Source organism: Stegostoma tigrinum, chromosome 1, assembly GCF_030684315.1.
Source record: "Stegostoma tigrinum isolate sSteTig4 chromosome 1, sSteTig4.hap1, whole genome shotgun sequence".
In the NCBI taxonomy this organism is placed as follows: domain Eukaryota; kingdom Metazoa; phylum Chordata; class Chondrichthyes; order Orectolobiformes; family Stegostomatidae; genus Stegostoma; species Stegostoma tigrinum.
In genome coordinates, this window is record NC_081354.1 from 28,626,542 (window position 1) to 28,649,431 (window position 22,890).

At 41.6% G+C, this 22,890-nt stretch overlaps 1 protein-coding gene across 7 annotated transcripts in view; it reads right to left on the reverse strand.

Moving 5' to 3' along the window:
* The window catches only part of inpp4b (inositol polyphosphate-4-phosphatase type II B), a 698,832-nt gene that overhangs the window by 378,380 nt on the left and 297,562 nt on the right, over window positions 1-22,890 (reverse strand). For 4 of the 7 annotated variants that reach the window (XR_009443252.1, XM_048533451.2, XM_048533444.2 and 1 more), the window contains one exon: window positions 15,720-15,838. The exons of the other annotated variants lie outside the window; for them this stretch is intronic. Coding sequence is in view for 2 of the 4 variants with exons in the window: in XM_048533451.2 (XP_048389408.2) it covers window positions 15,720-15,838 (119 nt within the window). In the remaining 2 variants the exon portion in view is untranslated. The remainder of the gene's footprint in view (window positions 1-15,719; window positions 15,839-22,890) is intronic. 7 annotated transcript variants of the gene reach the window in all.

Below are 22,890 nucleotides of genomic sequence, written 5' to 3' on the forward strand. Positions count from 1 at the left end.
TGGACATCTGGGATGTGCGGGAGTGGAATGCCTTATCATGGGAGCAGATGTGGCGGAGGCGGAGGAATTGGGAATAGGGGATGGAATTTTTGCAGGAGGGTAGATGGGAGGAGGTGTATTCTAGGTAGCTGTGGGAGTCGGTGGGCTTGAAATGGACATCAGTTTCTAGCTGGTTGCCTGAGATGGAGACTGAGAGATCCAGGAAGGTGAGGGATGTGCTGGAGATGGCCCAGGTGAACTGAAGGTTGGGGTGGAAAGTGTTGGTGAAGTGGATGAACTGTTTGAGCTCCTCTGGGGAACAAGAGGCGGCGCCGATACAGTCATCAAAGTAACGGAGGAAGAGCTGGGGTTTGGGGCCTGTGTAGGTGCGGAAGAGGGACTGTTCCACGTAACCTACAAAGAGGCAGGCATAGCTGGGGCCCATGCGGGTGCCCATGGCCACCCCGTTTGTCAGTAGGAAGTGGGAGGAGTCGAAAGAGAAGTTGTTGAGGGTGAGGACGAGTTCGGCTAGGCGGATGAGGGTGTCGGTGGAGGGGGACTGGTCAGGCCTGCGGGACAGGAAGAAGCGGAGGGCCTTGAGGCCATCTGCATGCGGAATGCATGTGTGGGGACTGGACGTCCATGGTGAAAATGAGGTGTTGGGGGCCAGGGAATTGGAAGTCCTGGAGGAGGTGGAGGGCGTGGGTGGTGTCACGGACGTAGGTAGGGAGTTCCTGGACCAAAGCGGAGAAAATGGAGTCCAGATAGGTGGAGATGAGTTCGGTGGGGCAGGAGCAGGCTGAGACGATGGGTCGACCAGGGCAGGCAGGTTTGTGGATTTTGGGAAGGAGATAGAAACGGGCCGTGCGGGGTTGGGGAACAATGAGGTTGGAGGCTGTGGGTGGGAGGTCCCCTGAGGTGATGAGGTCATGAATGGTGTTGGAGATGATGGTTTGGTGCTCGGGTGTGGGGTCATGATCGAGGGGGCGGTAGGAGGTGGTGTCGGAGAGTTGGCGTTCGGCCTCGGCGATGTAGAGGTCAGTGCGCCATACTACCACTGCGCCACCCTTGTCTGCGGGTTTGACGGTGAGGTTGGGGTTGGAGCAGAGGGAGCGGAGGGCTGCCCATTCTGCAGGGGAGAGGTTGGAGTGGGTGAGTGGGGTAGAGAGGTTGAGGCGGTTAATGTCTCGACGGTAGTTGGAGATGAAGAGGTCGAGGGAAGGTAGGAGGCCTGGGGGTGGTGTCCAGGAGGAGGACTTGTGTTGAAAGCGGGTGAAGGGGTCAGTGGAGGGAGGGTTAGGCTCCCGGTTTAAGAAGTAGGCGTGGAGGCGAAGGCGGGCTCCTGAGATGCTGCTTGGCCTGCTGTGTTCATCCAGCCTCACATTATATTATGATGGATAAATCATTGCTAGGCAGGGAAATAAAGGATCGTTGAAGGAGATGGGAACGTGGAATATGAAACACGTCACAACAGCCATGATCTTACTGAATGGCAGAGATGCCAAATGGTCTACTTTTGTTCCTAATCTGCATGTTCATGCATATGCTGGTACCTGTAGTGAATATTGCTGAGAAAACAGTTGAATTGTTTTTAAGATAGTAGGAACTGCAGATGCAGGAGAATCTGAGATAACAAGGTGCAGAGCTGGATGAACACAGCAGGCCAAGCAGCATCATTGGAGCAGGAAGGCTGATGATTCAGGGTCTAGGCCCGAAATGTTAGCTTTCCTGCTCCTCTGATGATGCTTGGCCTGCTGTGTTCATCCAGCTCTGTGCCTTGTCATCTCTGAATTGTTTTTGCACTGATTGTACTAAGATCTTTCTAAACTGTATTTTGCATATATATTATGTAAATATTTACTTTTTTACCCAAATATGGAATAAATTGTGACCTTTTGAAGAGTAGCAAGCTCGCGTGAATATGTTTAATCACTAATCACCACAGCAACTAGCCACATTTCACTGGGATCTGACTTGCCCAGTATGAGCTGGGATCAGAATACTTTCCTTTAGTTTCACGTTCCAGCCTGATCCTGTCAATTGCTTCAGCTACTCAAATTTTGGGATACTAATGACAATATTTAACATTAAAACAAAAATTCATTCAGTGTATTGTAGAAACAGTATTGTGGACACTTCAGAATAGACACTGGACAAAGTTCCAATTCATTAGGAGCACAGTGATGGCAAGGAACATCCTGTCATTGCACTTCTAAATGGGTGAACAGAAGGCACAGCTGAGGTCTGTCGTAAACAGGCAGGAAATCATGCCAGGGCACTGTAATCTGTTATAAAATACATACAAATGAAGCTCCACACATTTTATGAGAGTGCTGTCTAGACCAGCTAAAGTAGCTAATATGGTGGCCTAGTGGTTAGCAGTGCTGCCTCACTGTGCTAGGGTCCTGGGTTTGATTCCACCCTTGGTCGACTGTCTGTGTGGAGTTTGCACATTCTCCCTGTGTCTGCATGGGTTTCCTCCGGGTGCTCCAGTTTTCTGCCACAGTCCAAAGATGTGTGGGCGAGGTGGATTGGCCATGCTAATTGCCCGTAGTGTTCAGGGATGTGTAGATTAGGTGGTTTAAAGTGGGATGGGTCTGGGTAGGATGCTCAGTGTGGACTGGTTGGGCCAAAGGGCCTGTTTCCACACTGTAGGGATTGATTCTATGAGGAAGTCAATGCTGTAGCAATTGAGGAAGGATTCAGCAGAAAAATGTATCGATCACCCCCAATTTCCTTCTGCAATTCTTGGTGAATTGATCCCATTGGCTGAATAATAGACTGCAGTGGCTCTATGTGTAGCTTTTAAGGAAGGTCTTAATCAAAATATAAGTAGACATCTATTACATTATATACAAACTGTAAGATAAGAATCTGTTGATGAGAAACTGTATTCCCATTAGCAAGTCAAAATGGAAACTTGAGCACTGCAAATCAGTTCATCGTATTTCAATGGAAAAGAATTTGATAATATTCATGTATAAATTCACCTACATGCATGCAGTGAGAGAGCGCAGACAGGTTTCTGTAAATTGCTCCTCAGTGGGAAACTTCAGCTATGAAGGTAGACTGGAAAAGTACAGACTGTTTTCCTCTGACACGGGAATTGAGGAGATTTGACTGAAGTCTGCAAAATCGTAAGATGTCTGGACAGAGTAGACAGGAAATGCTCACACTCCTAAAAGGATCAGGAACAAGGGTGCAGAAATTTAAAGAGCATTACCAAAGGAGTAAATGCATTTTGCAATTAAACTTTTGCAAACATCAAGCGATTTAGGTCTAGAGTGCACTGTCTGGAAGTACGGCAGGTTAAATTGATACATTTTGAGATTACATCAGATGTTTATTTAAATAGAAATAATTACAAGACGATGGGAATAACGCAGAACAATAGCATTAAGCCATGGTGCTCATTCAGAGGCATCCTGAATGGCATCCTTCTGCACTGTAACAATTTTGTTATTCTGTGATATGCATAAAAAAAGCCCAATGCAAAAAAGATGATGATTTGAACACTACTGCTGAAAACATTTGTGTCAATTTGCCAGAAAAAGTGGACATTCAATTTGTCTGCTGTAGTAATAGCCTCCTTGTTTCAATTTTTTGTTTACAAACATATGAATTAAGAGCAGAAGTAAGCAAGTTGAGCGCTCGAGCCAGTTCTGTTATTAAGCAAGATCACAGCTGATCTGATTATGACCTCAACTCCATATTTCCACCCTATTAATATTACAACTCCTATTAATTATTGCTTCCCTTGTTTGACTCCAGCACTTTGTGGGGAGGGAGTTTCAAAGACTCATGGCACTCAGAGAAAATGTTATCATTGCTTCCATATTTTTAAAATTTCTTAATGGGATGTGGGCTTTTGCCCTTTAGAAGGTGGTGATGAGCTGTCTTCTTGAAATGCTGCAATCCATGTATGGCATGAACTGCATAAACACGTCAGTGCTATGAGGGAAGGAGATCTGCAATTTTGACAAAGCAGCAGTGAAGGAATGGTTATGCAGTTGGGCAACTCCTTATTTTTAAACTGTGCACCTAATTTTAATGCCCCCTACAAGGTAAAACATCTACCATGTCAGTCCCTGCAGGATTCTATGTGTTTCAATAAGATTCTTCTCAACTCCAACAAATACAGACCCAGCCTGTCCTGTCACTGCAAAAAAAAACAAAGCCACATGCTGGGAATTCTGAGGAAAGTAACTTACCTCTTGACTCCTCGATGCCGTACATCATATACAAAGCACAAGTCAGAGTGTGATGGAAAATTATCCACTTGCCTGGAAGGGTGCAGCTCTTACAACACTCAAAAATCTTGACACCATGCAGGGCAGAGCAGTTTGTCTGACTGGATTTTCATTGAATATCTACAACATTCACTTCCTCCACCAATGACACACAGTGGACTAACAGCTACAACATCTGTGAGATGCACTGCAACAAACAAAGATCTTTAAACTACACCTCCCAGACCAGTGACCTCTGTCATCTAGAATGACAAGGGTACTTGATACGTGGGAACGCCAAGACCTGCACATTCTCCTCCAAGCTACACTCCATCCTGATCCAGACTCAGAGGCATATAGCACGGAAACGGAAACTTTGGTCCAACCAGTCCATGCTGAAATTAGTCCCAAACCAAACTAATCTTACCTGCCTGTGGCCCATGTCCCTCAAAAGCATTCCTATTCATGCACCAATCCAAATGTTTTTTAAATGTTGTAATTATACCCACATCCACCACTTACTCAGGAAGTTCATTCCACATGCAAATCACCGTGTAAAAAAAACTGCCCATCATGTCCTTTTTAAATGTCTATCCTGTCACCTTAAAAATATAGCCTCGTGTCTTGAAATCATCCATCCTAGGGAAAAGACAACGAACATTGACTGTATTTATACCCCTGATTATTTTATAAACTTCTATCATGTCACCTCTCAACCGCTTACGCTCCAGTGAAACACGTTCCAGCCTATCCAGCCTTTCTCTATAAATCAAACCTACCATACCTGGCAACATCCTGGTAAATGTCTTCTGAACCCTCTCCACCTTAATAATATCCTTCCTATAACTGAGTCACCAGAACTGAATACAGTATTCCAAAAGAGACCTCACCAATGTGCTGTCTCAACATGACTATGACTACCCAACTCCCATACCCAAAGGACTGAACAATGAAGGCAAGTGCGCCAAAAACCTTTTTTAACCAGCCTGTCCACAAATGTAAACACAGAATTATGTACCTGCACCCCTAGGTCCCTCTGTTCTACAATGCTATCCGAGGCCCCACCATTAATTGTATAAGCCCTACCCTTGTTTGTTGTACCAAAATCCAATCCCTCACATTTATCTAGATTTATCGTCTGCCATTTTTCAGTCCATTGACACATTTGATCAAGATCCCTTTGTAATCTCAGAAAATCTTCACTGTCTATTATGCCACCAATTTTGGTGTCATCTGCAAAGTTACTAGCTATACCTTCTATATTTTATTTATATAAATGACAAACAAAAGAGGACCCAGAACTGATCCCTGAGGAACACCTCTGTGATAGACCTCCAGTCCAAAAGGCAACCCTCCACCACCACTCACTGTGTCCTGTTGTTAGCTCACCCTGAATCGATGTGACCTAAATTTAATAATTAGTTTATCATGCGCAACCTTGTTGAAGGCTTTACAAAAATCTAAATCAACAACGTCTACTGCTCTGCCATCATCAATCATTTTGGTAACTTCCTCAAAAAACTCAATCAAGCTTATGACATTTGTTTTTCCTCACTCAAAACGCTGCTTGCTATCCCTGATCTATTTTTGACTCTTTAAATGTCCATAAATTGGAAAACAATATCTTTGTTCCTTCAATGGATAAGATCCTGGAACTCACTCCCTAACAGCACTTTTGGAATGCCTATACCACACAGATTGCAGTGGTTCAAGAATGCAATTCACTGCTACCTTTTCCAGGGCTATTAGTTGCATTCTAAAGGAGTTCAGGGTGTCAAGATGAGATTCTCATTAGGGAGCATCACAATGCCTATTAATGGGTTCATTGCTTGTTAACATCCTCATTAACATCAAATCTGGCTCATTAAATACAGGTTCCTATTCTGCCATCTGTTGGATAGAAACTAGGTGCCGAGAATTCCCAACATAAATTCTGAGCAGGTACATGGTGACTCCGGCTCACCACTTGTTCCTCTAGTTTGCCATCTTGAAACCCTGACACACACCAAAATCTTGAGGTATGCTACGGATAGTGGCCAAATGCACACATGTCCAAAGACCTTGACATCTGACATATATCAGCTGCTCTGCACCATTGTGGCACATCTCTGATCCACTTAAAATACACTTCTGCAGTTGGCACACACCAGCAGGCACCCACCAGCTGATGGATTGGATCGTGCTGCATATCAGAACGCCTCGCTTGCTCACTTAGCTCTCACATTGTGCATACTTGAATGCTCACAGTAGCTCTGCCTTGCCCAACCTTACTTTTTAGAGTAGGTATAAAAACAGGCAGTTATTCACAGCTGTCAGCAGTTACCATTTAAGGGGTTAGACATGTTGTTGCAGGCCATCATGCCATGTTAGTGTTACACCTTTAAAATGTTCTAGCAGCTTACATGGCGAAGACACTGCAGGAGCCTCTAATAACAATACAATGACTTGGGCATGGTCAAGCAGCTTGGGAGCGGGGGGAGGCAGGGTGGAATTGATGTTAAGGTGATGGCCCTCTCCTCATAGGGAATGAGGCTAAGTATCAGTCACCCCACCATCCTCTGTGACTCTTTCTACATTATTATGGGTCAATTTTCATGGACTGAGTCAAAGGGCAGGATTAAGTGAGATCAAGTGGGTGGCACAATGATTAGTGCTGGTACAGATGGGGAAAGGTGATGACATTTCCTGAATGAGTGAGAAGAAAGTGCAGAGGCCATGCACGGTTACTGACCCAGGGGTAAACAGGTGGTTGAGCACAAGTGAGGAAAGATGTTGTTGCAGGCAGTAGTGAGTGTGGTAGAACATAAGCTTTGGGGGAGGTGCATGCAGTGGCAGCATTAGAGAAAATGTGATGTAGCAGAAAGATGATAGTGACACTTACACCTTACAGAACAAAGAAAATCATTGACCTTTTTCCTACCCTGCCAGGTGCTTCTTTGGGCAGCCTAGACCAGGTTGGCAATTTTGGACCAGGCTGGCAAAGTCTTGTGTTAGACTCTCCACTGCTGATCCTGAGGTAGATGGATCACCCTATCCATCAGGATCTGAAGTTCCCTGTCCGCAAAACAATCAAAACAAACAATCAACTGCAAATCAATTTCCCCTTCACTGCCATGCACGGGATAAATCTGACAAACTGCAGGGTGGCTCCTCTGCACACCACTCTCCGCAGCCTTTAAAGGTTTCACCGCCAAAGGTATCGCAGCAAATGGGGAATTCTCGTTCTGCGGAGTGGTAGAATCAGACTAGCAATAGACAAGAGGGACTGCACAGGATTAGGGCAGATTAATTAATGAGGCAGGTTTTTGGACAATGGTGTGACTAATTGTCTTTGGCCTCACAAAGAGAAGCCCACCATGAAACTTGATGAAAATGGCACTTAAGTCAAAATATCATTACGATTCAACTCAATATTTTTTGAATGGAGCAGTCAACATCCTAACTTGATGACACAAACAAAATAAATCAATGAAATTAGAAGTGACATTTTTTTACAGCTCAAATCAGAAAAATGAAGAAAAGTCACTTAGGCCGAAAACAGTTTAAAACAGAAATTATTTGTGAACCACAAAACTGTGATATTAGTGGCAGAATAATGCTGCCAAAAATACACTTCCTTTGATTGGGTCTAAGGGCGCAAATGATTTACAATGGTAGAGGATCAACCACTTTCCAGTCTTAACAAAAGACCTGTAATCTTAAAAAAATTGTTTAGTGTGTTTACGTGATAACTTTAGGACCAATTTACAACTTAAACATTTAAGATTGAGGAGGTCTGTAGACTAAAACGAGATACTTTGCCTTATCATCACCAAAACATTTATTATGTCATAGAAGCATAGAGATATACAGCACAGAAACAGACGCTTCAGTCCAACTCATCCAAGCCGACCGGATATCCTAAATTAATCCAGTCCCATTTGCCACTATTTGGTCCATTTTCTTCTAAACTCTTCCTATTCATATACTCATCCAGATGTCTTTTAATTGTACCAGCCTCTGCCACTTCCTCTGGCAATTCTTTCCATACACATACCATCCTCTGCGTGAAAAGCTTGCCCCTTGCATCTCTTTTACATTTTTCCATTCTCACCTCAAACTTATTACACCTATTTTGAACTCCCCTAACCTGGGGAAAAGATCTTGACTATTCACCCTGTCAATGTCCCACATGATTCATAAACCTCTATAAGGTCACTCCTCAGCCTTTGACACTCCAGGCAAAATAACCCCAGCCTATTCAGCCTCTCCCTACAGCCCAAACCCTCTAACCCTCGCAACATCCTTGTACATCTTTTCTGCACCCTTTCTACTTTAACAACATCCTTCCAATAGCAGGGGGACCAAAATTGCATGCAATATTCTAGCTGTGGCTTAACAAATGTCCTGTACAATTGCAATATGGCATCCCAACTCTCATACTCAACGCACTGACCAGTAAAGGCAAGTGTACCAAACACCTTCTTCACTACCCTGTCTACCCACTACCCCACTTTCGAGGAACTATGAACCTGCATCCCAAGGTCTCTTTGTTCAGCAACAATCCCCAGGACCCTACCATTAAGTGTATAAGTCATGCCCTGATTTGTCTTAACAATTTGCAAGACGTCACATTTATCCAAATTAAATGCCATCTGCCACTTCTTGTCATCTGATTCGTTGGAGCATGATGAGTCTGCCCTGATGCGGGCATGTGCTACTTTCTACATTAGTTAAACTTACAATGAGGTAGTCAATCTACAGTCTCATTTGTGCTTAGTAATGTTACTCAGCAATTGGGTTGACACCAACTTTTCCAGAGCACATTTACTTAAATATTTTCAGAAACATCAAATTCCAACTCAATTTTTATACCAGACATTTATGTAAATATATGCCTGCTTATACAAGTCAGTTTTTCTTAGGTTTGTTGTAAACATTCAAAATATTGTTGATTAAGATTCTAATTTGGTAACACCCCAACATTCACACAAGTAGTACCGATGAAGGTATCACCCGATCACTGTGATATACTGAATCTTGTTTTATTACCCTCAGGGGCCAGTAAGATTTCCTAAATTTATTTTTCTTGCTATTTTGGAACGCTGTTTTATTATCTTATTTTGCCTTATCTAGCAGATTATTGACAGAATGTGGGATGAGGAGCCATAAAGAAGTGAAGTGTGGAGCTAGTTGCACTTTAGTACAGGTCAAACTTAATAAACCAATTGGTGTCCTCCTTTCAATTATTTCTATAATTATTTATAATTAATGCAAAATGAAAATATCTTTGGTACCTGCTTCCAATAGTTGTCTCTTCATCCGGGTAACTTTCTATCACTCAAGTTACTCATGTGGAACCACAAAATACTGTGGTATGTGAGATCAGTACGTACAGATCATATATACAGTTTCTATATCACGCTTTCCTGTTTTTTGGAAAATGTATTTAAAATGACTGTGGAAGAAAAAATAAGAGAACTTCTCTTATGAGCAGCACGGTGGTTCAGTAGTTAGCACTGTTGCCTCATAATGCCAGGAGCCTAGGTTTGACTTCCAGCCTCGGGTGACTGTTCACGTGGAGATCGCATGTTCTCCCCAGGTCTGTGTCGGTTTCTGCTGGATGCACCAGTTTCCTCCCACACTTCAAAGATGTACAGTGTGGAGTAGGAGGAACACTGCAGACTAGACAGCATCAGAGAAGCAGGAAAGTCGACATTTAGGGTCGGGACCCTTCTTCAGAAATGGGGAGAGGGAAGGGAGCTCAGAAATAAATAGAGAGAGGAGGAATGGGGCTGGGGAAGGTAGGTGGGTTGTCGATAGGTGGGTGCAGGTAGGAGTGGTGGGGATTAGTCAGTAAGGTTGGGGGGAAGGGGAGATAGGCAGGAGAGAAGACAGACAGGAAGTTTGTAGTTTCACAGAATGGTAATGGCAATGATGTAGCCAAGGTCTAAACTATTTCTTTTTTCTATTTTAAAGTAAATTTTCACACTCTCCTTTGGACATCCCAGTACTTTTCCTGGGATCATTAAGGTGAGTATCCGTCAACACAAGAAGCTGAACAGTATACCAGTGTTCAACTTAACAAGCAGCTGCTACAAACCACATTTCCTCTCTCGGCCTCTATATCATTGCTCTTCCTGTAGCTCAGATCACATATCTGCCACACAGGGAACTTCTGTTTTACTGTTCTACAGCACAACATGTAAGATTGTCAAAGCAACAGTCTACCATGCTGCTCTGAAATTCCTCCCTTGCTCTTCTCCAATCACTTTTTGTTAATTTTCCAAGCTAGCAAAGTAGCTATAATAACAATATTCTGTTTCACTTGAACAGTCAATAAAAGGACGATAAAAGGGCCAATGTTGACAGTAAGTATTTTGGTTGCCTCTTGATTTAAAAAAGCCAAGTAAGAAAAACCATGCTTCTTGTTTTCTAAGATAAGCTAAACAGTAAAAGTCTTAATTTTTTCACAATTTATTGAAACTATGACAATGAGTCATAAAAACTAGCACTAGAAATCACATTTTGAATTTTGGAAGCTAAAACATTTAATGGGTTAGTCCCTGAATGTAACCTAGCAATGGAATGAGTCTGACAGAAAATCTATAACTCCTTTTAAAGCACAGGTGAAGAATTCAACACAAGTCAATGAGTGGAATCTTAAAGGAGACTAATGACGTGGTCTACGGCCAATGTGTAGTAAGGCTCATCTCAATGTCGATATCATCTCAATCTGTCTTTTATGCCTTTCTCAAATGGAGAGATTCTCCCTGGACAGCGGTGAGTTGCAAATTGATGATCATTATTGATTGTAAAAAGCATTGTTTAACAACTAGCCTCATTAATATGCAGACTCTCATTTTACCAAACTCACCAAAGAAGCGAGATGTCAAGAAAACACAGAAAGGAAACCTGTATGTGGAACTGGTGGATTCAGCTCACCTCATGCTCTGAACCACCTCCATCTTGAACATAGGGCAACAATGTCTCAGGGCACAATCTGTAGTACATCCTTCATCTAAGGTCACTACCATCCCATTTTAAGCACCTCTCCAAAACACTGGCAGGTTGCTCATGATGTGTAGGCATGCATCAACAAGGTTGCAGCAGGGATACTTTGCATTCATGGATAGCAACCTTGCTCACAAAAAAGACAAAGTTTAATCTTCCGCATGCTCAATTGTTTTCATAGTGCTGGGTCATTTAGGGTCTACTTGCAAACTCACACCATCCATGTGTTGCTTTGGTGTGCCTCGAATACTGTGTCATGTGCATTGGCATTTGGCTAGAACCAAAGGCTGCTACAACTGCCATATTAGTGGGTTCCTTAGCACAGACACAGATAGACTACTTACCGTGCTTAATGCTGGAACATGATGGGGATGTGAGCATCTTGGTAAATGGCACACCTAGATGGCAATCTAGCATCCACACATGCCTACTGCCTGCATGGCAAATACAGTGCATGTTCATTCAATGAAATTAGCTTGTTGGAATCTGGTTGGTGGCAGTCCTCATTCCAGCCAGGATGGAAAAGTGCCTGGAAAGGCCAGTGGGTGTGTTTTGCTGTCCATCAGAAAGCTGGTACCATCAGTCACAGGCGCAGTTCTTAACAGAGTCCAGTGCTTCCATCATAATTAATGGCCCCTTTTGGAAAATGTTCCAGTATGGTCTGGGGAGTGTTCAGTGGTCAGTCCTGTAGGGCAAGTGAAAGCAGTCAGCAGTCTGGTCAGGCATGTCTAGGAAATGATCAGTGAAGCCAGCCACAGTCTAGAAAGAATGCTGTCATTGGTGTCCATCCATCAATATTTCTGGAGGGTTTGGGTGAGGCTCTAGGGGAATCAGAGAATCAATGGCAGATGCTGGGCGAGACATGTTTAGTGGTACGACTAAGGACAATGATGGGGGGTTTGAACGGGTCGAGTTCAGAATTACTTCAGAGGGTATAGTAGGCTATGGGAGGGGCTTTGTTAACTAAGAACAATCATACCTTCAGTAAAATGTAATGAAAATATTTCGTATTTGGACCTAAATGGAAAGGATTGTGATATGTGGTACAGTTGACAACATGCATGTAATCCTCCTGTTACCGACAGCAATTTTTAATATATGTGGCACCACAATGGCCTTCACAGGGGGAACATAAGAGAACAGGGTGGGCATCTGCAAGGTGCAATTCTGAGGTTCAGGTGAGGGAGGACAGTTATACCCGAAATTCAATGTGAAGTGTTGCTGCTCTGGGGAAGCAGGCTGAAATGGGCTGTTAGGTGTATTGAGAGGTAATACAGAACAAGCAGCTTAGGTGGGGATGGGAATTAAGTGCCAACTCAACTGGCCCAGCACTTATGATGCCTAGCATCAACTCAGTTGTTAGCCAACTTTCCTTTCTGTATGCGCTAAATGTTACCGATAAATGGGTGGAACAATGCCCAAGGTGGGTGGGATGTTAGTTTGACAGCTGAAAGTGCAAGATCCAATGTTGCTGAAATCCAGTATACTGTAGTGACAAAAGCATTAAGCGGCTGTTTGCAAAGCGCAGGTACATTGCATTTGCAATCATGGCATTGCCCATTTCATTTGCATTCAGGTTGAAGGTGTTTACTGGTCAGATGCCGGACAAAGGTGATCGCGCAGCCATATCGATAACACTGAAGTTATCAGCATATAAGCATGAAGAGCTGCTCCTGGCTGAAGGGAAACCACTATTCATGCAAATTCCTTGGGTCATGTGGGAGGCATGCAGGTGCAAGTCTTCTTCTGTCATGTATGTGTCATAGCTGTTCTGCAAGCAGTGTCAGTTGACCATATGGTGTGGGTGAATGATGGGGAGGTTGTAGAGAGATGCACACAGCCCATTTTTGCTAACAATTTGTGGTTCCTCAGTCTCTATGGCTATCCTATTTTATGGATAGAGATTGAGTAGGTTGGGCCCATACTCATTGAAATGTAAAAGAATGAGAAGCAACTTTATTGAAACATACAAGATACCCGGGGTACTTGACAGGGTAGATGCAGAAAGATTCTTTCTCCTTGTGGGAGATTCTAGGACCAGAGGGCATAATCTTAGAATAATGGGTTACACATTTAATTCAAGAGATGAGGAGGAATTTCTTCTCTCAGAAGGGGAGAGCCTGAGGAATTCTTGGCCACAGAGGTCTGCTGATGCTGAGTCGTTGTAAGATGCTTCAAGGACAGTTCATTCTAGTGCTTAGCAAAAACAAAATTATTACAAGAAAAAAGGAAACTTACACATTAACTAATTTCCATTGTAAACATGAATAAGGTCTAAATACTCAGACCAGAGAAAAAGATAAAATTCTGAAATCTTTAGTTTTAGGAAAGTTCTCTCAGTGACCGTGATGGAAAATATCTACTGTTGAACTCAACATAATTGGCTTCGGTATCCATGAATTGAAGTTGGGATAAGAATCAACCGTTATTCATGCTTCTTTTTGTTGCCCATAGGGCAGCACAGTGGTTAGTACTGCTGCATTACAGCGCCAGCGACCCAGGTTCAATTCCACCCTCAGGCAACTATCTGAGTGGAGTTTGCACATTCTCCCCATGTCTGCGTAGGTTTCCTCTGGGTACTCTGGTTGCCTTCCACAATCCAAACATGTGCAGGCTAGGTGGACTGGCCATGCTAAATTGCCTGTAGTGTTCAGGGATGTGTAGTATTGGTGGGTTGTAGGGGATGGGTCTGGGTGGGATGCTCTAAGGGTCAGTGTGGACTGGTTGGGCCCAAGGGCCTGTTTCCATATTGTAGGGATTCTACGATTCTGAGAATCTATCCCAGCATTAGCCAGCAATCAGAGGCGTGATAACTGAATGGCAATTAGAGGTAAAAAACAAAAATTTTAAATTTACTTGATCTTACACTTCCTTCAAAACTATGTAGTTGAAGAGTGTGAATATAATTAATCTAACACTTCCTTCAAAACTATGTAATTGAAGAGTATGAATATAATTAATTCATTTGAATAATGAACTTTTGCTGAAAACTAATATTTCTTTCTACTTTATGGATCAGTTAGATAGCCTACAAATTCCAGAAAACACATCAAATCCTACCAAGAAAGATCAAACTTTTGCTCTAGAAATGGACTTCCTGCACTGGTTCTTGCAGAAGTGCAACACTTCCTATCACAGAAATCTGGAAATCCCGAAATGGAGATCACTAGTTTCATTGAACAAATCTCTTGTTCTTCAAAGAAAATTACTTCGCTGCATTTCAATTATCTGCTGAAATCAGTGAAATCAAAACTGCTTTCACACTGTGAAATGTTGCAATCAAAGAGAACAGTGAGTGGTTTGAAATAAGAAGTCACAGTCTCAAAGTGACCAAAGGTTTAACTTGCAGCAGCTGTATCTGCAGTCGACAGCGAGCTTGGTGATCAGGTAAAGAATCTTCAGCACCTGTCACTTTTTCCTCGATTTAAAGGAGCTCATCAGTTTTCAAGCTTTGTTCTTGGGGAAATATATTTTGCGCTTGAAAAAGATCTTTTATCACTTTTTTTCAGTTGCACAGCTAGAAGCTGCTCAGTTTGTTTCTATTATGGGCAAACTGTAGCAAAAATAAATAACTGCCCTTGAATGGCATCCAAAATTTTGAGACATACATACCTTATTCAACTATTTACCCTGTATTTGCATTTTGGAGAAGCATAAAAGAGTGCCTTTTCATGCTATTCCTGGATTCTGGTGTAAGTATTATGTAAACAAGAGGCCTGCCATCCTTATACACCACCCACTCTGTCTTTTGCATTCTGCCATCACTAATATTGTTAGGTGTTTAGAGACAGCATTTATAAATACAAATTATGCAGTGCGCATCAGCAGGTCTCTCCTTTGTACACACAGAAATCAAAGAGTACTACAATATCATAGGCCATGAAGCACATTGGAGAGCTTAGTGATCAACTCATCATCATGCATTAGCACATCTTAATTCATGCAAGTGGATTCCCAGAATCAATGATGTGCAATCAACAGAGATCCAGGAGAAACAGGATCAATCAACTGAGTTTACAACGCATAAAAACCACTGGAATAGCGTAGAAATCTGTCAACCGATACATATAATCCGTTAGCAGAATTCAATGCCACTTACATTAGAAATTGTTGTCAGTAACAGGAGGACTACATGCATGTTGTCAACTGTACCACATATCACAATCCTCCCCATTTAGGTCAAAATATGAAATATTTTCATTACATTTTACTGAAAGTATGATTATTCTTAGTTATATGAAATATGAAGTTAGCTACTAAAAAAGCTACTAATCAATCCATGCTTCCAGACCATATGATTCTTCGTTGCATCAAAATTGTGCTAATATGGATTTTTCAGAGCTTCAAAGCTTTGAACTGTTAACTACTAAAAGGTTACGTTTTAACTCCAGAATACAGTCTTCTTATTTTATGGAGTGACAATGCTGTTTTCAGAACATCAGAAATGTGTCAATACAGATACAAGGAAAATCTATATACAAAAGGCAACTAAAATTAAGTACACACAAGACCACTTACCTCCACTGTTTCAGTATTAGAGTATTTGGTCAGATTCTGTCGTGTAGGATTTATGACAGTGATCTGCACAAAAGAATTTGGTTTCCGATCACGAATTGTTGCCACTAGTTCCTTGCATGCTGGTAAAAAAATGCAAAAAAAGAATTGTAAGCTTATCTTTCTAACAGAAAACTCGGGGGGAGAAAAAGACCTCAGCTTTGGACAGACTAGATTTAGCCTCAGCAGAACACACTGCTGTAGAGAGCAACTTTCCAACTAAAGGAAGTCCTTGGAAGCAAAGCTTATTGAAGGAAGTCACATGTCAAAGCTTGTTTAGAGACTTTTCCATAAACGATATCATCCTTTATTTGATTTCGTGCCAATATTTTACTGCCAAATGTTCTTCAGTTGTCTGATCTGAGTGCACACACATACAATGTATCTTTGTATTAATTCACTACCCAAGTTTTATCAGGAAATAACTCACTTCACCATCTGTTACCCCATAACGATCTGCTATAATTTTAAGCAGCAATAAAGAAAACCTTCCAACAGAATGGAATAGTTTCTCTGTAAAGAAACACTGCTTTAGTACTATACTGCCTTTCATTCAATTCCATTACACATACAGGAATGATTCTACAACTAGCAGAATAAAATCACTCACAGGCTTCAAATAACTGTGTGTGGTTATTTTTTAAACAAATGATTCACAGAAACAAAAGCTTTGCCCATTTAAAAGTAAGCTAAAGGAACAGGAAACATTTTGGAAAACCGACTCGGCTGGTAACAAGCTGGTGCAGATCAATCTGCTTAATGCATTTGCCAGAAGGAATGTGGTTCAGGAAATGAAATCTGTGCCTCAGTGTAGTTTAAACAGAATGCTCTAAAGTACTGTTAAAATAACATTGCACAGCAATCAAACACACATCAGTGAAATGTGATATCTGGGGAAGAGAACATGGAGGATTTTAAAGGAAAAATACTGTTTGGTAATAATATCCAAGCGGTTTGTTTAAATCTATACTGTAGGATTAAAAGTTACATACAGCTAGCATGATTTGCTTAAGTTGATAACACTGACAATTCATCTATAAGGGAAATAGCTAATGAAATAAATAAGTAATATTCTTCCAGCACTGCCTACCTACTTTGCCTGCCCCTTCTATTAACCCCATAATTATTTTTTTCTTGCCATCTTCCCCTCAGTTTACTGGTCAAGAACATAATTTTCTTTTAAATGATAAAGCTTCCTGCTAATTAAGGTCTTTGTTTAAATGGAATTATAGTGTCACCTTTCTATTCATGTGATACTTCATTTCAAAGTATTTCCTCTTGTTGTTGGTTGTGGCAGGATGGTACCTATAGAAAATAAATGGATCAATTTCATCCAAAAAAAATTAGTCTCAGGTTGTTGGTGCTGTAGGCAAGACTGCATTTTATAGCCCTGAGAAAAAAAATGGTGACGGCCTCCTTCTTGAACATTTCATTCTTATATTTTACAATTTAGAGGTTTACTAAATTACTACAGAGGTCACTTAAGAGTCAACCACATTGGTCTGAAATAAATTCCACATTGGCTACACAACACCAGTGAACTAGTACGGATTTTACGTCACAATCTAACAACTTCAAGATCACTAGCTTTTCATCTCCAATTTATTTTTCAAAATAAAAAACCAAAACAAAATTCTCATTCTGCCATATTGGAGTACATTTCTAATTAGAATATACATAACATAGTGATCTCTTAAGACGAATTAATGAAAAATTATACTTTGAAAAAATAAAGAAGTCTTTTACTGTAAGTTTTACTAACCTTTTCATCTTTAAGGAAAATACACATTTACCAAAAAGAGTCAGGTGTAGTCAAGTTCATTGTTTCTTATTGGAGTAAAAATTTATGCCTTCAGTAGTGAAAAAAATAGGATCATTTACTCATTTCTCCTCCCACCTGTAAAGATCACAAGCTCACTATATAGGATGAGGTTCCAAGGAGATTATGTAGCGATACTAGACAGATTGCTAGACAAAAAAAAAGCAGTAACCCCGTTTCTTTTTGTGGACTCATGACACTGCCGCTGTGAAATTTAGCCCTTCCCCTAACAAGAACATAGCAAGGCTAGTTTCATAAAATATTTTGACATCTTTCACAAAGCATCCCCCTCCACCCCCCCAACCCACCCACATACACACACCCCCCCATTCTAGTAAATCCAACTTGCTTCTCACTTTCTTTCTCAAAACAATTATTATTAGTTCATATTTTTGAGGTTTACTGGGGACATCGAGTGTGAACAACCAAGATTCAAAGTAATTACCCCTCCAAAACTGAATGCAACCTCAAGTTATTGGACATGCTCAGATTAGTTTGGAAATCCTGAAGTTGCAGAGTAGGGCTCTGATACAGGCTGCGTCATGAAATCCAACCCATCCTCGCAGCCAGCAATCATGATACTATTAAGAAATTAATTTTCTTGCTTCCATTTTACTTTTAGAAATTCCATTAGAAGTTCAACTAGGCATTTTTTTAAATGAAAATGTGATTAATAAAATTAATGAACAACTAAATATGTCCAAAATATCTTATATATTTATGAGTGTTACAATGAGTTCTGAAGAAGTGTTCCTGGACCAAAACAGTGACTCTGCTTTTTCTGGACAGATGCTGTCAGACCTGCTGGGTTTCTCCAGCAATTTCTCCTTTGTTTCAGATTTCCAGCATCCATAATTCTTGGATTTTTGATTACAATCAGCAATATGTACCCCTCAATGACTTAACTAGAGCGCATGTACATTTCAGTTCAATGCATTACAATAAGGATGCAATCACATTGAAGAACAGAGAGGCATTTATGAAGCTGCAAGGACTGGAACGTGATAGCTGTGAGAAAAGATAGAATAGTTTAAGATTGTTTTCTTTAGAACAGAGGATACAGGACAGAGTGTTAATGAAGGTGTCATAAAAATATGACAAGCATTACAACAAATGATATGAAGGACCTATTTCCCTAAGCAGAGAGGTCAATAGCCAGAGAGTATACATTTAAAGTAACTGGCAGAAGGATCAGAGGCAAGTTGAGGATAACCTATTTTATCCAGAGGCTGGTGAGGCTCTGGAACTCACTGTGTGAAAATGCGATAGAAGCAGAAAATCTCATCATATTGAAAATATACTTAGATATGCATTTATTGTTCTCAAATCTAATCAGGTCAAATGTTGAAAAAGTGGTTTGTTCCAATGGCTCATTTTGGGCTGAATGGCCTCCATCTGTGCTGCAAATTTTTAATGCTTTGCAGCTGGTCATTTATCTCATTGGTGTTTGTGGGCCCTTGCTGGGTGCAATTTGACTGGTGTGGTTCCCAACATTACACCAAATGACACAAGAAGTTAAACCCAGAAGGCACCAGCAATGCTATTTCTTATATCAGTCTCCAGCTAAATGAAAATCACTTACTTAAATAGAATCAGTATCCCTTTTCCTTGCAGTAGAAATTTTTATTCCCTTTGAAATTTGCTTTTGTGATATTCTATCCTGATGAGTGCAAGATGAAAAGCTGTGACAGCATGTCTCTTGTTTCAGCAATACTCAAGCTCTGCAGTACCAGGCAACTACTTGAAATAAAATCATTCTTTACCCATCCTTAACTGAAAACAACCTCAAATATGAGCTGTCTTTGAATTCTAAATTCAGCTCAACCTTAACACAAAATTTAACCTTAGGAGAAGAAACATTTTACTTAATACTTCGTTAATAACACGGTGGCAACACAGTTCAGAGGTGTAGCAATGAGGCTGGCAAGATTAACAACACAGTTGACTAAGTGGCTGAAATTGCAATCTTCAAGAAGGTTTTGAGACATTTGTGTCACAGAGCAGCAAGTGAGCAAGCTTTGAAGATTTAACAGCAAAATAGCAAAATAAAATGCTGAAAAAGCTATGAATTCTTTTTTAAAAGTATGCTTAATTGTAATAGTATGACGGAAATTTGTGTACATCTGACAGTAGATCAGAAAAATACACAAAACAGTACAATCTGGCAAGATTTGACAAGTATTGAATAAAGGACAATTTTGGAAATCTGCTGAGAAGTATCAAGACCAGTGCTCTACTCCTCATGACAGGAGCTGGAATAGGATCCTGAGCCATCCCTGCACGCTTTACCTCCTGTTCATGAATTAATTCAGCAGTAAATCTACACATTTACATACGCAGAGTGAAAGCAAGCCACTAAATTGTGGGAAGAATCATGACTGTCAGATTCTGTAAACAGACATGCACAGGAATAATCGGATACAATCAGAATCCAGCAGGAATAATTGGATACAATCAGAAGCTGCATCCACCCTAATTTCTAACTCAATTCACTATCACTGCAGCCAACTGTTGAGTGTCTATTGCTATCCTGTATGATAATGTGCATTAAGCCATAATTTGTAACAAACATCTTCAATCAGATTACTTATCTAGATTAGATGAGATGAGATTCCCTACAGTGTGGAAACAGGCCCTTCGGCCCAACAAGTCCACATCACCCCTTGAAGCATCCCACCCAGATCCATTCACCTATAAATCCACACACCCCTGAACACAACGGGCAATTTAGCATGGCCAATCCACCCAGCCTGCACATCTTTGGACTGTGGGAAGAAACTGGAGCACCCAGAGGAAATCCACGCAGACACGGAGAATGTGCAAACTCCACACAGACAGTCGCCCAAGGCTGGAATCGAACCTGGGTCGCTGAAGCTGTGAGGCTGCAGTGTTAACCACTGAGCCACCGTGCCGTTTATGATTTGGAAGTCATTTACTCCGGACAATTTTAGCATCTTTGTTTCAAAATAGTCTTATGTGTCAGCCCTATTTTTGATATCATTTAGACCAGGCTGAAAAACATCTCTCAGACACAGATCTGCTTTCTTATTGATGGAGACTAGATGAAGTTGAGCAATAACCATGGAAAAAAGAAGTTTGGAAAAGAAGTCTCAACAAGACAATGAACAAAACAAATCAATGGGATAAACCTTTTTGTTTTATGCAATGTTAGTTTTGTCAGGTTTCATGGTGGATTTCTCACTGAGAGGACTAGTGACGTCTCATACCATATCTTACCAAACACACCCTATTAACTGCCTATCCTGTTTCATGGCACACCTCAAACTCAATGCTAGCCCCATTCTACCACTCGCTGCAACAACTCAACACTACCAGGACATCCTGGAATGGACTCGCATCTCTAGCGCTATGCTTAAAAGCCTGACCCAGACAAGCACCATCAGCTCACAGCTATCCTTCATGGCTCCTCTCGTTTGCCTTGAACATGGCTTGGAAGGAAAAGTGGAACCCTACTTTGCTGGCATGAACCTGGAGGTTCTTGTGGGCTGGGTGACTGGGATGTGGGACGCCCTTTTTCTCCACAATAGCAGTGGAGGCCTTGTGATTAAACCATGCCAGTGTGTTTGGGTCAGTGCAGTTTTAGTTAACTGGAAGAATGCACGACAATGTAGAATGAAGGTCAATGACCTTCTCCACTCTGCCAATGCAGTGTTACACTATCTTGTCTCTACCACCTATCATCCACTCTATGCTGCTGTTGTACCCATCTACCACCAAGGCCAGCGCTCTGCCACTGTTACTATTGCCCGGAATATTTTACTTCAGTTGTTGTCATTCAGTGCAACTCCCAAAATCACTCACTCGGCATTACGCCTGCACTGTCCATTCACTTGCCAAGGACAGTTGCCCACCTTCACTAAAAATAACAGTTGTGCCTCTAACTTTCATCCGCCTTATTCATTACGTCTCTCTCATTCCAAAAGAGAAATAGCCCACAATAGAGCAGAAAGTGTCGAGATAGTTGGGCTGCCTGAAATTTAACTCCTCACCCCTTCTGTGGAGAGCATCCTGACTCTCTGCCCCAAGTGGCTAACTGACTGTGTGCAAGCCTCTAGACTGGTATCAGGCTGCCTTTGACTCAGTGTGCCGGGGCTCCCTTCATGAAGTCTATTTTCTTTGACGTAACTGATGACTGCTGATAACCATGACAAACTTCCTGGCTTTGTGTCTGTGCTAAATGGAAGAAAATACAGCAGTTCTAAGTCTCTGATAGTTCTGAAGGGCAAAACACAAAAAGGTGGTGGAAGTCAGGGATCTGTGAGCATCCCTGTAGGCTCAAGTGTGAGTGAACGCTGTCAGCAAGCGAAAAGGGCAAAAGATATAGCCTGGTACAATCCATTTGCTGGGTGCATGAGCCTGAGCAGAAAGTGGCCCTACTGCAACATTATTACAACAGTTGTTGCCTTATCCCAAGGTTTGGACTGAAGTGCAGAAGAGTATTGTAAGTGAGTCAGTGAGAGGTCATGAGAATATTTACATGAAGCTGATTTGTCGGATGCCAATTTCTGTGGACATGTGGTGCTTAAGGCCAGAGCACATCGTGTGTGTCGTGAGATGTTGTCCAACACGGAGGTCTGGAGGGGCAAGGTGTGAGCTAAAATCTCCAGGTACCCATTCTGACTTCCAAGTAGAGAATTCTCAGCATTTAATTTGCTTATGGTGGGGAAAGCACACTACTGTTCAGTTAATAACGTTGTTAAGAATCAAGGGCCCCCTTAATAGGCAACTCTCTCTGCTGTCTCCTGAGAACCTCGCCTTGATGCTTACAACTTAGTTAAAAGGTGCAGTGAGCTCTTCCCAACATCCTGATAGATTTTGCTGGACATCTTATATGATACTGCCATTTTAAAAAATTCATTCAGGGGATTAGGGTGTCGCAGGCTGGACCAGCATTTATTACCAATCCCAGAAAGCAGTTGAGTCAATCACATTGCTGTGGGTCTGTAGTCACATGTTTTCCAAACAGGTAGGGGTGGCAGTTTCCCTCCCTAAAGGACATCAGTGTACCAAAAAAACGTGACTGAACTGTAGATGGTGTAAGTTAGGAACACAAACAGAAGTTGCTGGAAAAGCTCAGCAGGTCGACAGCATGTGTGAAGAAAAAACCAGAGTTAGCATTTCAGGTCCAATTACTCCTCCTCAGAACATTAGTGAAACAGATTACTTTTTTCCAACAATCAACAATGGTTTCATGAGCATCATTAAAATCTTAATTCCAGGATTTGAATCTGGGGTCTCCAGATCATTACCTGGGTCTCTAGAATAACAGTCCAATGATAATACCATTAGGCCATC